Source organism: Etheostoma cragini, chromosome 14, assembly GCF_013103735.1.
Source record: "Etheostoma cragini isolate CJK2018 chromosome 14, CSU_Ecrag_1.0, whole genome shotgun sequence".
Taxonomy (NCBI): domain Eukaryota; kingdom Metazoa; phylum Chordata; class Actinopteri; order Perciformes; family Percidae; genus Etheostoma; species Etheostoma cragini.
In genome coordinates this window covers 19452438-19470542 of record NC_048420.1, presented here as the reverse complement: position 1 = coordinate 19470542, position 18105 = coordinate 19452438, and the positions used below count along the sequence as shown (strand labels likewise).

Sequence of the window (18105 nt, the reverse complement as noted above, 5' to 3'; positions counted from 1 at the left end):
CCTGTTAAAAAGTGAGTTTGGAGAGCTATTTCAGTAGCAAATGTTAGCAAACTGAGAAGGTATATGCTGTTGTACAATGGTTATTTCTCAGTCCACTGACTTCATGACTTTTCTTCATTTGTTGCTATTTTTTACAGTAGTTTAGCATTTTAGCAAAAAGCTAAACAGTTTATTAATAGTGTTTCTTTAAAAGACTACTTCAGTCTAGTTAAAGAAACTCTAATTTGATGAATTAGAACAAGACACCACACCTTTTTCTTCCTTGTCGTCTTTCTGGCGCTTATATTTCCCACAATGCAACTTGAGTGCTGACTGTTCTATCGGAGATTCCTTCTAACTGTACACCTGCAGATTTTTTTTTTTTCAAACTTGTAGTTTTCAACCATTTTTTACTCAAGTGACATCACATGAGGCAATTAATCAGACTCCACGCAGCTCCCCCTTTATACAACTTTTTGCAAAGTTTAAATACCAACACAGATGATAACTTCCACTATTAGGCCTATGTATGGCTGAAGCTTTAAATTTAGTTATTGAACTGCCCATATTTTCTTCAAAAGGTTGATATTTCTAGACTGGCAATGCCAGACTAGTTTTCAGATGTGTATTAAGGTCCTTTCAGAGGAAGAGCAATCAATGCGCCCAGTAGTTTATTCACTTAGTAAGTTCAGCCTAAGAGCTTCATTTTGTTGTCCGCTGCCAGTTTTCTTCCCATCTCTTCCCACCTTAGTGACAACTGGCCCTCACTGTGTGTGTTTGTGTATATATGGGGGGCGTGTGCATGCAGATGTGTGATGTGTTTTTCACAACGTGAGAAACATAACATACTGTTTTGTATCTCCATAATTTACACCACCATCAGCTAAATCTCCAGTTGTTAAGTTAACCCTGAGATACTGTGCAGTATACATTCACACCTATGAGTGTCAATTTAACACTTCTGAACAGCCCTGCACCTCCTCATTCAACACTCTGCAACATCAAATATCTGCAAAAGCAAATGTTCCACATGCCCTTAGAGAGAAGTTGATCTCTGTCTTTGTTTGCTGTGGTTTTTCTGTCTGCACATAATAGTTGCAAATGTTATGTATTTGTCTTGTGCTTACAAGCCTGTTAAAACAATATTTCAGGACGTTGAACACAGGATCAGGTTTATCAGTTTTAAATAAATGCTAAAAAGACAAAAAGTGTCCGAAAAAAGACCATACAATGTAATATTTAAATGCAGTTACGACAACAAGTATTAACTTCATGCTCCCGATTTATCAGTTAAAGGCTACAACCTTCAAACTGTTTGAAACCCTCTTTAAGTGGACGGGAATTTAAACACAGCTTCCCTTTTCTCCATTGAAGTGGCTGTAGTAATGTCTAAAACACAATGGTGCACTCGACTTGCCGTCTTAGCGTCATCACTTATCAGCTACTGAAAAAGTCCTTCTCAGGTGGTTTGACACCAATTCACACCTTTTACTCTTGTAACTCTTAATGATTCTCACATGACTGCAATGTGACCTTAATCGTTTACAGGTAACATCAACGTGTGAACAACCTGGAGGAAGTTGAAATGCCTGGTTGTGTGACCCAGCAGTCAGAGAACACATCCTGAATAAAAGGTGATCTGTTTTAAATAATAAAACAGCACATCTAATTGTTATTTGGATTTAGTGCTTGATCCTTCTGAGACCCCCACCAATGATTTCATTTTTATCAATGAGGGACAATAATAGTGAATCAAAAGGAGCCAAGTTTATTGAAATAACATGGTTGAGAAGAGAAACTGCAGGTTTCTGATGGGAAATTGAAGTGCAGTGTTTTGGTGTCTGGATGGTATTTCATATCTCACAACGGGGTAAGCGAGCCTCTACAAAGCATACCTCATATATGGAGCAATTTTGTTGCTAACAAGCCATCAGGTGCCGTTAGCATTCCATTGATTCATTTTGGCGCCACTTTGACTGTGGAATAACTTCACATCTGAAGCCTTTAAACACTCTATTTGTTCACTGTTTATTTCTAAAGAAACATGACAATGTATAAAAGGTTCCATTACCTTGTAGCTCATGTTATAGCCCCGTTGCAGGGTTTTTGGAAAAATTGGCTAACGACTGTGTCATAACCACGTGACTTACTGTTGTACAGTAGACAAATTACAGTACAGTACAGGAGAAGCTTGCAGACAGTTTGGACTTACATTAGCTGTTTTAGTTTAATTGCTGATGTTAACTAGCATTTTAGTTAGCAATAATTAGCCTGTGCATGTGTTATTTCCTAACACATACCAACACTCTCCGTCCCTGCAAGATTGGGAATGATTGAGATTTCTCTTGGCATAGCTACCAGAAGACTTACAACTTTCAGACAAGTTGCTAATGTCACATCTATGTCTTCAAGCTCAGTTGGAGGCTGGGCAGTAACACTCAGCCATCACCGGAAAAGTGCTTCTAATAAATGATGGTGCTCTCTGTTGCAAGTCTGTAGCGTGGCTTTGTCCAGTTCTTTAACTGTCTATGATATCTCACTGGCACCACCAGTGCAGCCCCTGGCATTGTAATGCTGGGCTGGTTTCAATCTGACTACAAAATTGGAGTTAAGGACACACCTGTAGGCATGGCAAAGTATCCTGTTTTCTATCGGGGTACTCCAGATGCAGTTTAAGGGCTTAAAACCAGCATATGAACTTAACAAAGCTTCCTAATTGACATAAATGTCTATGTCTATGTCTATGTCTTATGTCTATGAAACGTGACCTGCATTACCCATATTTGTCTTAGCCTTTAGGTTCTAGTAACTAGGTGACCCAGGCCAGCAGCTGCACAGCAACACTTTTATTTGCCAGCACTTTTGGTGTGCTCAGTTATTTAGAGATCTCATTAGAGGGATGTGCGGGTAAACATCCGGCAGAAATAGCCATCCTCCACTCATCTCAGCCCCTTTGCTCTCTTTGCCCTAATTTGAAAACAAATTGTGTTTAGTGGTTAAGTTAATTAGTCTGATTTGGTCAGGAAGCTCAAATCTTTTGTGGAGTCAGAAGTCTGAATGCTCACCACAGCTGCAGATGGAACTCCTGTCCAAGCAAATGACCAAGTTTTGTTTATTTAAATGCCACAAACATCGTCTCATCCTCAGCCTCTTGTCGGTTCTCTGTGGAGGCTCTGCGGAGACCATCAGCTGCTCCACGATAAACTGGACGCTCTCCTCCCAGTTACAGCTCCACCAATCAGACGACCCTGTGTGTGTGTGTGTCAGCCCAACATATTCAATCAGAAACAGAGATTATAGTATATACGCTGATATTTTTGTTTGTGTAATCCTTTTATCATTAACATAAAAGCCACGATTTATAAATTGAGTGTAAAATAAATGCAAATGCATGCATGTCCTTTCCATCACTGATTATTTTCTAATCAGATGTACCAATCTTCAGATCAAACGGGAACATTTGGACTCAGCAAAGCAGAATCTTTTTCACATTACATTTATTTTCTTCTTTTTTTTTTCTTTTTTTTTTTTTTTCTGTTTCTATGTTGGGTTTATTTTGATGGAATCTTTTCCATCTGCACAATTGCAACAAATATTTCTTCACTGTTTCCTCGTCACATCCACAGCCGCTTCACGTTGCCAGACCTATTTCTTCCCCATAATTTCCCCAATCATTTTCTTCTCTGACAGCCCCAATCACATCACCTCGCTGTGAGAGGCCTGTGAACGCAACGCAGACTGATTTACAGATATTGCAATCAGCCAAGGAGTTACAATGTAGCACGTGCTAATCAATACTTTCCAAGCAAAGTTTGTTTTGGATTATGATGAAGATTCTTGGTTTCTTCTTGCAGTGCTTTACATACAGGATTCTTCGACTATAATCAAATTGATCAGGACTGGCAATTGTTGATGCAATCACTTAAAGCGGAGTGCAATTCCATTACAAAAAGACTGGCACCTGGTCTGTCTCTCTTTAGAGATTAGCAGCCCTGCAGCAAGGATTTGGTAATGAGTTGGAGAGGATTTACCAGTGGGAATATAATATGTGTCCTAGAGCTTCTGTGTTTTTTCCTCTAAATCCTCTCAGGGCAGGCCGGCCACTGGTTTGGTGAGCCCTGCAGGTTTTTCCAGCATCCCTCCGTCATCAGGCTAAGGGGAGGTCACATGCTGGAGATTACAGTAACATGAGGGGGGAGATTGGTTTTTACTTCGGCTCGCTCTGAATCAACATGCCATCAGCCTCAGCGCTTACTAATAAGGGAATATTTGTGTTGTCTTTGTGTATGTTCTGTTTCCTGTTTTATTCTGATAGTCTTGTTTTTCTGTCTTTTTTTACTTCCTGCATTTAGTTTTCCCGCCTTTGTGATTGTCTGATGTCTTTCACCTGTTCCCAGCCCTAGTGTCACCTGTCTGTTGTTCTCTCGTCACCACTTGCATTTAGTCTCTTGTCTGATGTCAGGTCATTGTACAGTTTGGGGTGGTCCGTGTTAGAGTGTGCGTCATCAACCCAGTTGGTCTGGTATTCCTGACATTTTGGTATTCCGGTTTATGGGATTCTGCCAGTTCCTGTGTTTGGATTTTGCCTGCTGGGTCCACAATTCCCTGCATCGCATGACAATCTGGCAAACCAGAGTGCTCAACCTTCAGCGTCTTATTGATATAGCATGTCAAAAACCCTATCAGCATTTAAATGATGCATACTTTATATTGTGTTGGAAGAAAAATTCAGACCATTTGTTTTTTTAAAGTAGCAAAACCACACTCTAAAGTATTTACGCCGTCGTGAGTAGAAGTCCTGCACACAAAATCTGACTTAAAATCAATTGATCAACATTTTAAGAAATACGCTTATTTATTTTATTGCCAAGAGTTAGAAGAGAAGAGTGATACCAATCTCAAGCTGTATGGCATATGTGAAACCACCACAGGAGGAAAAAGTACTAAAATATTGTACTCAAGTAAAAGTAACAATACTTTGATGAAACATTACTCAATACAAGTAAAAACACCTATCTGAAAAATTGCTTTATTGAAAGTTATTATTTGTTCATTTAATTTTATGCTTTACATGTGATATATTTTTGTAAAATCTGCTCAGGAAACATGGTAAAAGAAGAAGTAGAGTAGAAAAAGAGTAGTAGTAGAAAATGGTCTCAAATAAAACTCAAGTACAAGTGGCTCAACATTTCACTAGAGTACAAAACTTACTACAGTACCGCTGTTAGCGGATATAAGTTGTCTATTTCTTTGAGCCCTTTACGAGGCTTTAATGTGACCTCTGATTGCTCTTCTTTACAGAATTTGTCGTCCCCACAGGGTTCTCTGGAGTCCCCCCGGGCAGTGTCCTTCACCCAGTACTTATGGGTGCATGGCTGAGTGAACCATCTGCTCCCTCAGTCAGAGTGTGCCAGCAGGATACTGCTCTCCAAGGTCCCCAAACTGTCCCATTGATCTGTAAAGAACTGACCACAATATCATGTGATTTTTGACATCATTCTCAAGCTAGATGGTTGAAACCATGCCAGACTCAGAGTTTAAGTGCTTGAAATATGCATATGTAGGTTGAAATGGCAGTGACTGTTTGTGAAATGACTGTTTTCTATAAACTCTATTTCTCGTATAGTCACTGTTGCTACTCAATGTTTTTATAATGATAACTGTGGCAGCCATCAAAAGTAGTCATCATAAGTCCTTTTTAAACAGTGGTTCCTTGATTGTAGACCAACGTGCACCAAACAACCCATTGTTTAATGTTCATTCCAGCTTGTTTTAATATAAGAACCTTTAAAAAGGGGTCTTAAATAACATATTATTCTAAAAGTCTTAAGCTACATGTAAAACAATTATATTGAATGATATTGTAGCATCCAGAGGAAATACTAGTCTACGTAATGGATGTGTTAGCTGCAAACAGTATTTTCAGTATGTCTTGTAACCCCACAAACTAATGTAGTAAAATGCTTGCTCCTTGGCCTTGGTTACTATTGTTGGTAGTGTGCTAGTTATCTTGTTATGCTAATGATTGCACGTTCTGTTGGATCAGTGTAAACACAGTTAAAGCCTTCTCACACTTGCACTTGTGTTTTGGCAAAGACAATGAAAAAGACAATGGCTGTTCTCATAGTGAAAGACTGTGCTCCCAAATATTGCTGCAAATTATTCAAGTTTATTTTAAATTTGATTTGACATAACAATTTGTGGTGAGACCGAATAAGAAAAGTGAGACGTGTTTCAAAACAGCTTGAATTGATGATGTCTCTGGATATGACCTATAGGAAGCACGGACAGAGGCTGTTTTTTGAAGCGTGTTGGCTCCCAGAGGGCTGATAAAAGGCAGCGAACAGCAGCCGAGGCTTTCAGAAAGCCACTGGGAACACACTGAACCAGCATAGAAGTGTGACACTGGGAGGCAGAGTGCTGGGTGATTTGTGTCCTCAGAGGACAGGAGAAAGCTGGAAAGGACTCAGTCAGGCTGTGGCTGCCATCTGCAGCGATGGCTCTTCATCTCATTTAATCAAAGCATCTCAACCTCACCTCCCTCACCTCTCTGTGTCCCCAGCGTCGGCCAGTGACCCCGGCTCCGACCAGCGCCATATGGTTTTTACTCTCTTACTCCGGCGTTGTGAACAGATTATGAATGGCGTTTAAATGCTCATTTTCCAATGCCATCAGACAGAGAGAGACCAGACAGATGCATCGCGCCTCACTAAGTAAGCTGCTTTGACTGAAAAGTGATTTTGAGTCTTAGTTTTATGGCGCACATCTGTTATGTGATAAAAGCTAAACGTTTTTGTTAAAACTGACAAAAAGTGAACTTTTTATTCTAGAATTCTAGTCATGTGATGTTTTGCAGAGTCTTGACCTGTATATCAGACTATTCGTGTGCACGTTGGCAGCAGTGTGAACCCGGATACTGCTGCTCTACTCATTTTCTGAAACACTTCTCAAAAACAAAATGTAACCACCACTTAATTTGAAACCAAGCAACACAGAACATTTGTTCTTCAAAAAACTTTAGCTCATATGAAAATTAAATGAAAGTGCCAGGTGTTGCTAGTCATTATGTAAAATGGCCCATTTAAAAATCATACATATTATACGCTCTCGGATTATATTTTGTGATGCATTACATGCTTACTCTTTTATTGCAGCTGGTAAAGGTGGAGCTAAGGTTTCTTTAGTTTATATACTTTTTTATTATTAATATAAATATGCAAAGTAATGTTATCAGATAAATGCAGTGTTGTAAAAAGAACAATATTTGCCTCCAAAATGTAGTGAAGAAGAAGTAGAAAGTAGTGTATAACTAAAATTCTCAAGGACAAGTAACTAAATGTTTTACCAAGTACATTACTTGAGTAAAAATACTTCACTACATTTCACCCTGCGGTGTACGATTCCACCACTGGTAATGCACAGAAAAATTAACTATGCCAAAACGAGTGAGAAAAATGTTTGATTGCGGGAAAAACAAGAGCACAGTTGAAAAAGAGGCAGGCGCTACTTAATGTGCACATAAACCCAGTTTTTCTCTCCTTGTCATTTTAAACTCAGGTCTTCTCCCAAAACAAAGCACTCTGACCGCTGTAGCCCAGGCCTTTCTGTTTCTGGGCTGCATAAATGTTCATATTATACTGAGAAGAGACTGTTGCTGAACAGAAGCGGCATCACAGTATTCACAGGAAGCCAAAGGGCCATCTGCAGCGCCTGGGCTATTGTGTGGCTGTGCATTAAGCTATTTTATGTCCCACATGAATTTACTGCTGGTCTTAAGTAAGCAGGTGGAGAGTATTTCATGTGTCCTGTGTAGAGAACAAAGGCGGTTTAAGTTAAGTGTGTGAGTCTCGCAGATGTAAAAAGGGTAAAAGTGTATGAAAGGAGAGAAATACCAGATTTGGATTTCAACTCAATACTTTATTAAATAATCAACATAGTAAACAGCATCCTCATGAAAAAGGAAAACAAACTAAATAAATGAAACAGTCACATTTGTTTTTTCTTCAAGTTTTCCCAAAAAACATTTTACTTTTAGCTACACACACACACACACATTTTAGTGGCTTTACAAAAGTCACTCGAGGTGATGTGCCGCTTCATTTTGGTGTGACAGTTACAATGATGGCCAAGGAAGGTAACTATGGAGAGCCAGGAGGAGGAGGCAGAGATGGACACTAGACAGTTAGTTTATATTTATCTCTGAAGTGCATGACATCTGTCCAGTGATGACACGACACAGATGAGGTGTTGTGATGAATTCTAAGTTGTGAAATTTGAAAGGTGAAGCTACAATCTGAGGACGGAGGCTGAGCTGGAGCTGCCTGCGACAAACGCTACAGTAACAATGGCTGCCTTTGTGTCACCAGCTGGTGCATTGATGAGAAAAAATACTGAGAGACACTAACTTGATGAGTTCTATATGTATACTGTACTCTGTGTGAATCTGAGAGGGCAGTAATATTCTTGATGACACATCATGACCACATCTAACTTAGCAAATCGACAAATGCGTTGGTGTTGTGAGACAGCTGAGTTTAAAATAAAGGATGTTAAGTTATAATTGGGTCTTAAAGCTCATATGTATTCACATGCTTTGCTATTTCAGAACAATGAATTGATTATTTATTTCTTCTATTGTTTCTTAACATGAACAGACCACCATAATGATGATAGTTAACCTGCAGTCTAAAGAAACTTCAACACTGTTGGCGTCAGGTTTCCTAAAGTAAAGGAAAACTCCAATGAGATCCAGTTTTAAATTACCAAAGAAATCATCTTTCATGTAAAACATCACATTGTAAAAATCAAACCAAAAAAGAGGTAAAAAATAAAAAGAAAGAAACCTGTCTAAACTACCTGGCTGGCATGCATGCTACTACACAGAAAAACTTCTTTTTGTTCATTTTTCCATTCCTAACAGCTTTTGTTACACACCCACAAATTTACATCCTCAGTCGATGGTGTGCCATTGAAATACATCTCACACCAACCTCCAGCAGCACCAGCACTATACTGAAATAACTTAACACAACTCATAGAGCTGTGGCAACTTAAAGGAAAAATCTTGTGATATGCTATATGTTTCTTATTGTCAACAGATCCCAATAAAAGAACACGACTAACAGTGTGTTCGTTTTACTGTGTGTTTTTGTAATTATGAACTCCATTTTTGTATTAAGAACACATCAATGAGCCACATTATTGCACCTTTTCCTTCACTATGAGGAATATGGGGACTGTAGTTTTTTTGAGTCAATCCCCCATAAACTGTCCTGCTGCTGTAAATACTCATTGCACCAAATGTGTTTTCATCCGCAGCTGAAAATAGTCCCCAACAGATGCACTTTTTACTCCTGTTTGAGTAACGTTAGCTGAAAAACAACAGTGCTCAGCTTTTTTAGGTAGGGGCGCCTTTAAAAAAGTATATATGTATGTATTCATGATGTGTTTTCAAAGATTTATGTCTTTAGTAAGAACAAATAGATTTGCTGCCAAAAACACATATAGGGTAGGCAAGTCTAAAAGAACTAAAAAAGGTCTGATGCATGTTGACGATAAGAAAACTATGGAATAACACCAGACTTATCCGTTAAATCATTTATAACATTGTTCACACAAAACCAAGAGTCTTCCACACAGAGCCGGTCTGAAGCCCATCTGAAATATTCTGTAAAGCAGAGTTAAAGTCCCAGATGAAGGTCCCATCCACAGTTTGACCTAAAAATCCCGTTTAACCTTCTTTACATATCTGGAGTCAAACAGAATCAAGAGTTGTATATTGTCCACAGAGATGTCCCAAGCATCATGTGTCTGTTAGTCAGGTATGTAGAGCTCGGGAAACAAGCCGAGGGGTTTGATTGGATAAATAGAATTAGAGATCCAATTGAGATGCAAATTCATTGGCTTGGAAGTTGCTCCGCTATGTGAAACGAATGTAGGAACAGCTTTGTGAATCGACAAAGGTATCAAACGAGGGGACAGTCGCCTTCTTAGTAAAAAATCAAATGATGTCACATTTTAAAAATTGCGTTAAAGCACATTAGGCTTAAATGAATGCGACTCCTCCGAACGTGAAGAGCCAAATTGGTTGTTTTCATAAAAGGAAAAGGTAGTTTTTTTGCTAAAGGAAACCTGCAGCAGATGTATTGGCTAAAATGAATATGAGCAGCACTTGAACATGCTGTACTGTATCGTCTGATTTAATTAATGTCCAGGTCTATAGGAGGCGGCTAGTGGGAGCAGATGTTGCCCTTAACTTTAACCCACATTCACACACAAACACAACACAACCGATGCCAACAAACAGTCTCATTCTGCCCTTCCTCGCTCTGACAATGGCTGGTGGGTGTGGGGTGTCAAATCTAATGAAACAGTCAAGGAACAACAGCTGAGTGTGTGTGTGTGTGTGTGTGGAAATGGGGTTGGATGGGTGGAAAGAGGACGGGGGGAGGGAGCGGGGTTGAGTCGACACAAGTGTCCTTGTCAAAGCTGGGGCCAGAGAGAGCTGCACTGACCGCAACAACGAGTCTAAAATGGCTGCCAGTCAAAGCTCCAGAAAAAGAAACGGTTGTGTCTCGGCTCACTGCCTTCAGTCCTCTCTGGTTGACTGTTGTGAGCTCACGCCAGATCCCTCAGTCGGGCATGGAGGCAGGCTTGACTCTTGTAAGCCGGGTGAGCCGGAGTAGACAGCAGGGTTGAGCTTTGGGTCTCTGAAGGCCTCCAGTTTGTTAGAGCAGGATTTGAAGGCTGCACAGGGAAGCGTGGCACCAAATCTCATTGGGTTCTGAACTGTTTACTTCTTTCGTCATGTTTTCATCCCTCGCCCCCTCTCTCTATTTGATTGGGTGGGAGGATTAGGACTGGATTACCCAAGGAGGGGTTGTGTAGCAGAGTGTGTTTGTTTGCACGCGTATGCAAAGGTTGGATCATACAGAGGAAGCTTGTTCGTGATATGACCTTGTGGAGTGTGGAGTATATACTGTAGTGTTACAGCAAAGTGATTGCCACATGGAGGAGGGGAGTGGAAAACCTCCAGATGCTCCAACACAATCAGGTTAAGGCTTTGCCACAAGCTATTGTGGCCAACACATCTTGGTAGAAGTCAAGCATCTACATTTTTAGGTTTGAAGCTGCTTCCTGAACTGGGGGGGTCATCCTTTTGTTACAATACCCATATATTAGTAAATGTATTTGTTTTGAACAGGTATGAAACATTTGCATTCTATATCCTTTGTAGTTTAGCTATTTATTGTCTTTTAAAGCCAACCTGGTACACAATTGGCAGCTAATTTATGCAGTCCCCCAGTTTTGAATCCAGTTTTGTTTTTTGCTATCAGCCTTGAAGCATGAACTGTAAACTTTGGTGAACCTCTTGCAGCAGGAACTACTTTTGAAAGTCTAGGTATTTACAATCTGTGAAAATATATTTAATCTGATCTGCTTAAAAAACAAACATATGTTTTCCAAAAAAACAGTAACGGTGAACATTGGACTCATCTGTGACCGTCTCTTGCAACTCACATTAAAACACATGGGAAATAGAGATTGAAGGCATTGAAGCACAAATGCCAATGGTTCATTCAAGGGAATAATCTAGCAAGAGAAGAGAGTAGAGAGAAAACAAGCCTCTTTATGGCAGATGAGGTCGCGCAGGTGAGGGATGAGAAAGTGGGACAAATTCATAAGCAACAACAACAAAACCCTTCAACCACAAGAGCTGAAAACTTCCCTGGCTTGGCCTTGGACTCTAAGCTGCACACGTGTGTCAGACAGCGTTTTTTTTTCATGCACGAGGAAATAAAACGCATGCAACAAGGTATTTAAATGTGTGTACATTTGTGTGTGTGTTTACAGTCCAGCACGGTCCAGTTTGGCCTGGATTAGCCACTGAAGCTCTGCCGGGCTGCCGAGTGGACAATGGGGGCAGAGGTTAAGAGAGAGGGGAGTGGCTGCAGTAATCTGCTAATCTCATTAATACCACGGCCTGCGGGTGCCCTGTCAACAAGATGCAGGGAACAAAAGGTTGGAGTAAACAGCTGATGACCCTGGCTGCTGTGCACTGCACAATGCCTAAAGACACACACATGGCCATGCATTCACTCACAAGCCAATCTTAAATTCTGCTTCCACCAGTACACCCTCCTGAGATGAGATCAAATAGAAACACAGAGGCAGGTTAGAGTGAGTAAAAAAACAAAACAGCAACTGTCCCCTCAGGCCAGAAGACCCTCAAAAGGCTCCACAAAACACTGCCTGGTCGTTTTGCTTTGCTGATTTCGCATCGCACAGCAGGACCTAACATGGACCTCTCAGCTGTTCCCATCAGTCTGAGTCAGTTTGCACTGCTGGCACATGGGGCTTAGCCAGCAGCGGATGTCAACATGTCTCCTTGTGTTGTCATGGAAAATATAACTTGGCCTCGGTGGATTATACTGTCTGTTTTATTCTTCTGTGAAGCCACTCCACGTTTAGAATATCTCATAAGTCCACAGATATTTATATCTGTGGAAGGATGGGATAATAGCAACAAACACCGATGGAATCAATAAATAAGTTGACATAACTCTGTCAAGATGGTCCTTCATGGCTCCTGCAAGGCAGCAGAGAAAGGAAAGGGGAGAGAAATCTGTACGAGACAAATGTGTGTGTCTGTGTGCAAGTTTACATGTGCATGAGTGTACGAAAAGGCATGCGGTCAAACTTCCTCTCATCGATCCAGCACCCGACTATAGTCCTGTGGGCCACAGCCGCCTTCACTCTTGAGTTCAGCAAATACTTGTGTGAAAAAGTGCGGATCTGCGTTGATGCGCAGCATCTTGGAGCTGGTGGCATCAATGATTGCGAGGCAGCGGTCCCAGAAGGCCTCCTTACCCGCCTCAACCAGAAAAGGCTTGAGTGGGTACGAGATCTCGTTGCCCATGTAGGAATAGGACAGGTAGAGGCAGGTGAGCAGGATGGCCTGCAGCTCGTGCTCTGACGCCACAAGGTCGCCGTCCACGACGTCTCGGCACAGCATGTAGACAAAGACCACGTTTGCAGGCGTGACGAAGGCCTGGTCCTGCCAGCCCTGCAACAGCAGTGAGCGGTCCACAGCCCGCAGCCACAGCACCGGGTCGGCCGGAGACAGATGCTTCAGGCGATAGCAGCGACAGCACAGGAACTCCCCCAGGCAGCGCAGGAGCTCGCTTGTGGACGCCTGGACGATGACGCGCTTCGGGGACGAATTCACCGTCCCTTGTGGAACCTTTTTCACAGAGGAGAGCTGTTGGGACTTGCTGTAGCCAAATCCGTGCCCCTGGCCCATCCCCAGGCCGTAACCGAGCCCCAGACCCAGTCCTGCTGGGCCCTCGTAGCTGGACAGGTTGGCACATGACAGTGACTTCTTCACATTCTCGCGGTTGAGGTGCAAAAGGGGGTCCTTTTGGTAGATGTTGATGTTGTTGTTGTTGTTGAGAGGGTCTCCCAGAGCCACTTGACCACCGGAGCCTTTCTTGGGGTTGCCCTTCTTCTTCGTTGAAGCCACCAGTCGCTTCCAGGTGAGCGGTGGGAGGAAGATAGACTGTCCCCGCTTCAGCCCGCGGTCTTTCTGGCTGTTGAGAGAGCGGCTGCTGATGCTCGGGTAGTGGCTGAGCGAGCCCGGCCGGTTGTCATAGTAGCCTGATTTCCGAGAGCTGGGTGACAGTGATAGTACAGTGCCCATGGTGAGTCAGTGCTCTATAGACAAAGTGCGTTACTGACGTTGTGTAGCCTATAGGAGACGCAAAGCTCTATTTCATTTCTTTTTATCCAGCAGATGAGAACTCTCAACAGGGAAACAGCATGAAGAGATGAGTGCGGGCATTTCAGTGTGAGCTGCACACAGTTTGAATGACTGTGGCTGCAGAGACCTGCAACATTAAAACACAGGAAGAGAGAATTTAAACAAATGAACAGTAAAGTAATTTTATTTCTAATTCTATTTACAAATCCATGTGTGCCACATACTGTAAGTGTAAAGTAAACCTTTTCACTACCTCCCCAGCCATTACAAGCTCATGTAGACAAACATGATTAAAACCCCACTTAACTTTATACTTACAGTTCCTATTTAAACTATTTAAATACCTGTTTTGTTTCTGTTTTCATTCTTTATTATTAATCATGTTTATAATGTTTGTTTCCGTATCCATGCACCAATCACCAAGGCAAATTCCACGTAGGGGGATTCTGATTGTGATTCTAAATTCTTTTCAGATATTCAGTTGAGGAGATCCCAAAGTTTCCAAAGAGAACAAATAAGATGAATGTTTGGGCAAATGTGCATAACATGATGTAAAAACATCGATATTTGCAGTCAGTCTTGTGTTTTATACATGTGTGACAGCCTAATGCAACCTATTCTCAATACAGTGGAGTAAGACATAGTGGAGTAAGACAATTTACTTAAACCTTTTAGTAAAATAAATGAGTAGGCTACAACCAGGTTTAAGCGTTTAACGAACCATGAGCTCCTATTCTCTGAAACATAGGAAGAGTCCTGGATTAAAAACTATTAAAAGGACTCCGGTTTTTCTCTGAATGACTGAACTAAGATTGGCAATAATCCGTGAACAGCACAGTGTAGGCTTTTAACGCACATTATTTAATTCCGTGATAAGATAATTATGAGAAAACAAATTATAATAAACATTCTTCTTTAAGATTAAAACGATTACAACATTAATCTTAACATGTATCTCCATCACTGTCCTCAGAGCCGCTGATGCTCACCTGTGTGTGTGAGATGTCCGGGTGCGATATGATGCTTTTTGCCGCAGTCCGCGATGGAGCAATGAAGATCTAAAGGAGCGCAAAACAACGCGCTGTTTCTCCAGCCACAGCCGATGTCTAGAGACGGCAGCGAGCAGGATACTGATCTGTCTGCAGAACTAGACGCAGAAAGTCCCTCTTACAAAAGCGTTGAGCTACTCTTCTTCAAAGATGTTGAAGTGTGGAACAACGCGTCGGTCCTCGCCAAGCGGGGTGCAGGTGTCATCCTCCGCTGCACCTCAAACCTCAGGCGAGAATGAGGGCTGACTTTGTTGTGAGTAATTGCCTGATGGTTTGTGTCACCATGTCTGAAATGCAAACTTTCAGAGTGTCTGAGTCCTTTCAATGCACTCCATCTCTTAGATCCGAGCGTACAGTCTCCTCTGACTTCTCCCGGCTCTGTGCAGCTGTGTGTCCGCACTCTGAGCTCTTCAGCCGCCTACAGACCGGTGATCGGTCGCGGCAGTCCGACCTGGGAACGGGCTCCTCGCACACTAGAGGCTGAGCAGCCAGTGAGCGCACAGAGCGGCTCTCCACACAACCCGCGACACTGACTCCTCCTAACGGGGCTCAGCTGCCGACACACACGCACACACACACACACACACACACACACACACACACACACACACACACAAAAACACACAGTCATTACATTAACCTTTGTTTATGCAAATGTATTTAAACACAAAAAAACAACAACTGCAATTAATTGACAAATTATTAATATTAAAATAATATAAAATTGTTTTCAGTTCATAGTTGATTTGCAATCATAATTTCAAAAGTTTCTATATCTGTTAATTTAGTGTAGTAAAAAGTACAAAATGTACCACTGGCTTGTTGTGGACTATAGTATAAGTATGAAGTTGCAGAAATGTAAAGTGCAAGTATACCATACCTCAACTTTGTACTTAAGTGAGCTGCAGCACTCCTCAGTTACGTTCCATCACTGTAAAAGTACTCGTAGTAGTAACAGTTGTAGTAGCAGCAGCAGCAGTAATATGTGTTGTTTAATAAGTTAAATGTTGCACAAATCTTCGTGCCAGCTCTGCACAAAGAAGCACAAAAACACTCTCAAAACTGCTAAGGGTTCAGAGTGCATGAGTACTGGCTTTAAAGAAGTTTTACAATATTCCCTGTTCACAGAGAGGTAAAACTGTAGGTTCACATTGATTTGTAGAAACATTAAATGTCTTTTGTAAGTCTCTGATCTGCTTTACACCTTCTTGAAATCTGTGTTGTTGTTGTTGTGCTGTCCGTGTACTTTTGTATGGCAAAGTTAACACCATGTTTTTGGTTTCTTTGTTTCTGTAATACCCCTTAGAGACTTATGAGGCTTTATGAATCACATCCAATTAAAAAGGAATTATGATCAGGGTCCGGAGGGTAACCCACACCTGGGAGATTTTTACGTGATGGCAGGTCTGGCCATATTATGCAACTGTCTTCGACAGCACATCCTGTATTGTATCAAGCTGCCTGAGCTGTTGAGTATAGGGTCAGATGCATCATTTAGAGGGCCAGGCAAATCAAGATTATCCATTCAGATGTGGTAAATACGTTCACAAGTTGTAACTAATGGTTTAATTACAAAAAATGAATAATTTACTATGGCTTTTTAGATAATTTATCGATCCATTAATAATAACTTTTGGTTTGCCAGCTGAAAAATCCCCTTGAGCGGTTGGACCGTTACTTGGACGATAATTCATTCATCACCAACTTTGTGACAAATTTGTGACAGACTTGACAGTTGAGTGAGGAACCCGTTTATCAGTATTAAGATGTATTACTGAATAATTGCCAAATGAAAAAAGAGTAAATCTTACAACTGAGACTGATTAGTAAAATACTTTCATTTTTGAATTTGCTATGCCAAAGACTCCCAGATCTTCCATGGATTGGACTGTCAGGGAAAATAAGAACTGTTAGATAACGTCTCAAGAATTCCCTAAAGATGGGAAATTGCGGGAAACCAGAAAATAAACAAACTAAACACATGATACTGAGCAGATGAGATAGGAATAGTGGTGGTGTGCAGAAGACAGCAAAAAGAAGACATAAACAGATGATATAGTTAGAGACAGATTCCTCTAAAACCACATACATTTACAATCAGTGAACGTTTTCTAAAGCATAAATACTCAATACAACAATTCTCAAATAACTTTATAATTTACAGAATATGTCTGAAAGTGTGTTTGGCAGCCTCTCTAACAAGCAGTCACACTCACAATTCATTCAATATCACACAAGAGACAAACCTTCATTTAAGCATTACATTCAGGACAGCTCTTTCTTATAAACATGCACAGCATGTTTGATGATACAGCAATCCCATAGGGAGACATGTAGATCCTTTCTTTTTCTTCCATCCAAGTTCATGTCCCGGAAGAAATTAGCTAGAGTAAATGTTGTTTGTTGTTGGTATCATAGCGACGTTTTCCGGTTTCCCTTGTTGAACAAAAAATAGATTACCGCCGCCTGCTGCTATGGAGAGATATTTCCCCTCACGCAGGCGCATAACATGTATGTCACTTGGCTGTTGGCTGTGGGAAAACACAAGACTTTCACCCAGGAAATGGGTGTTTGTGTCCCAGGAGTAAAGGGAACCGGTGTTTGAGTCACCTTTTGGTGGCTAAACTTAACGGTGATTAACATGACGCACTAAACACTAACGCAACACACAGAAGAAAACACACAAAAGGCCAATGAGTTATATGTGCCAAACAATAAAATAAACACAAGATATGTATATTATGTCAATTGATATTAACAAACCCGTAGCATAGTTTGAAAAGTACCATGGCTCAACAATTAAATTCTTGACATGATTGACCATTGTTCTAAATATTGTACATGTCTGGTGTCTCATCTAAACCCAAATACATGAATGTGTGAACTTGTAATATGTGTTCATCAACATTTGTACCTGTAAACTCTGCGTTGTCCATCAAGTTTCTGGACAAACATCTCATTTCTTAAGAACTGGTCATCCCTGCATCAGACCATGCGATGGGGCAGTTATCAGTGCTTTATCTCCATCACGTACAATAAATCAGGTCATGAAATAAAAGCCTGAAACTGGCCTGAATATCATCGTGCATAATCCCTCTGTGTGCGTGTGTTGTCTCTCCTCTGTGTGCCGTCTGCAGGTCTTTGAGAGTGAAATGAGAGGCCCTGGGTGAGTCAGACAGACAGATGTGTCATCAGGTGAACCAGTCCAACTCCAGCAGCAACCACAGCTGCGCTTATTGTCCCTTTCCGCCCCGTCTGTGGCCTTGTTATTGTCCCTTCCAAGTCTCGTTCCTGCTTTCCTCGCCATTTGTCTCCTCC

The 18105-nt window shown here is 41.3% G+C and overlaps 1 protein-coding gene across 1 annotated transcript; it reads right to left on the bottom strand.

Moving 5' to 3' along the window:
• Positions 1-12455: 12455 nt before the first annotated feature.
• si:dkeyp-92c9.2 (uncharacterized protein LOC571482 homolog) lies at positions 12456-15297 on the bottom strand. Its single transcript, XM_034892323.1, has 2 exons — positions 14728-15297; positions 12456-13865 (listed from the first exon to the last, which is right to left on the bottom strand). The coding sequence occupies exon 2, from the start codon at positions 13676-13678 to the stop codon at positions 12686-12688; it is 993 nt and encodes a 330-aa protein (XP_034748214.1). The 5' UTR covers positions 13679-13865; positions 14728-15297; the 3' UTR covers positions 12456-12685.
• Between the last annotated feature and the right edge of the window lie 2808 nt (positions 15298-18105).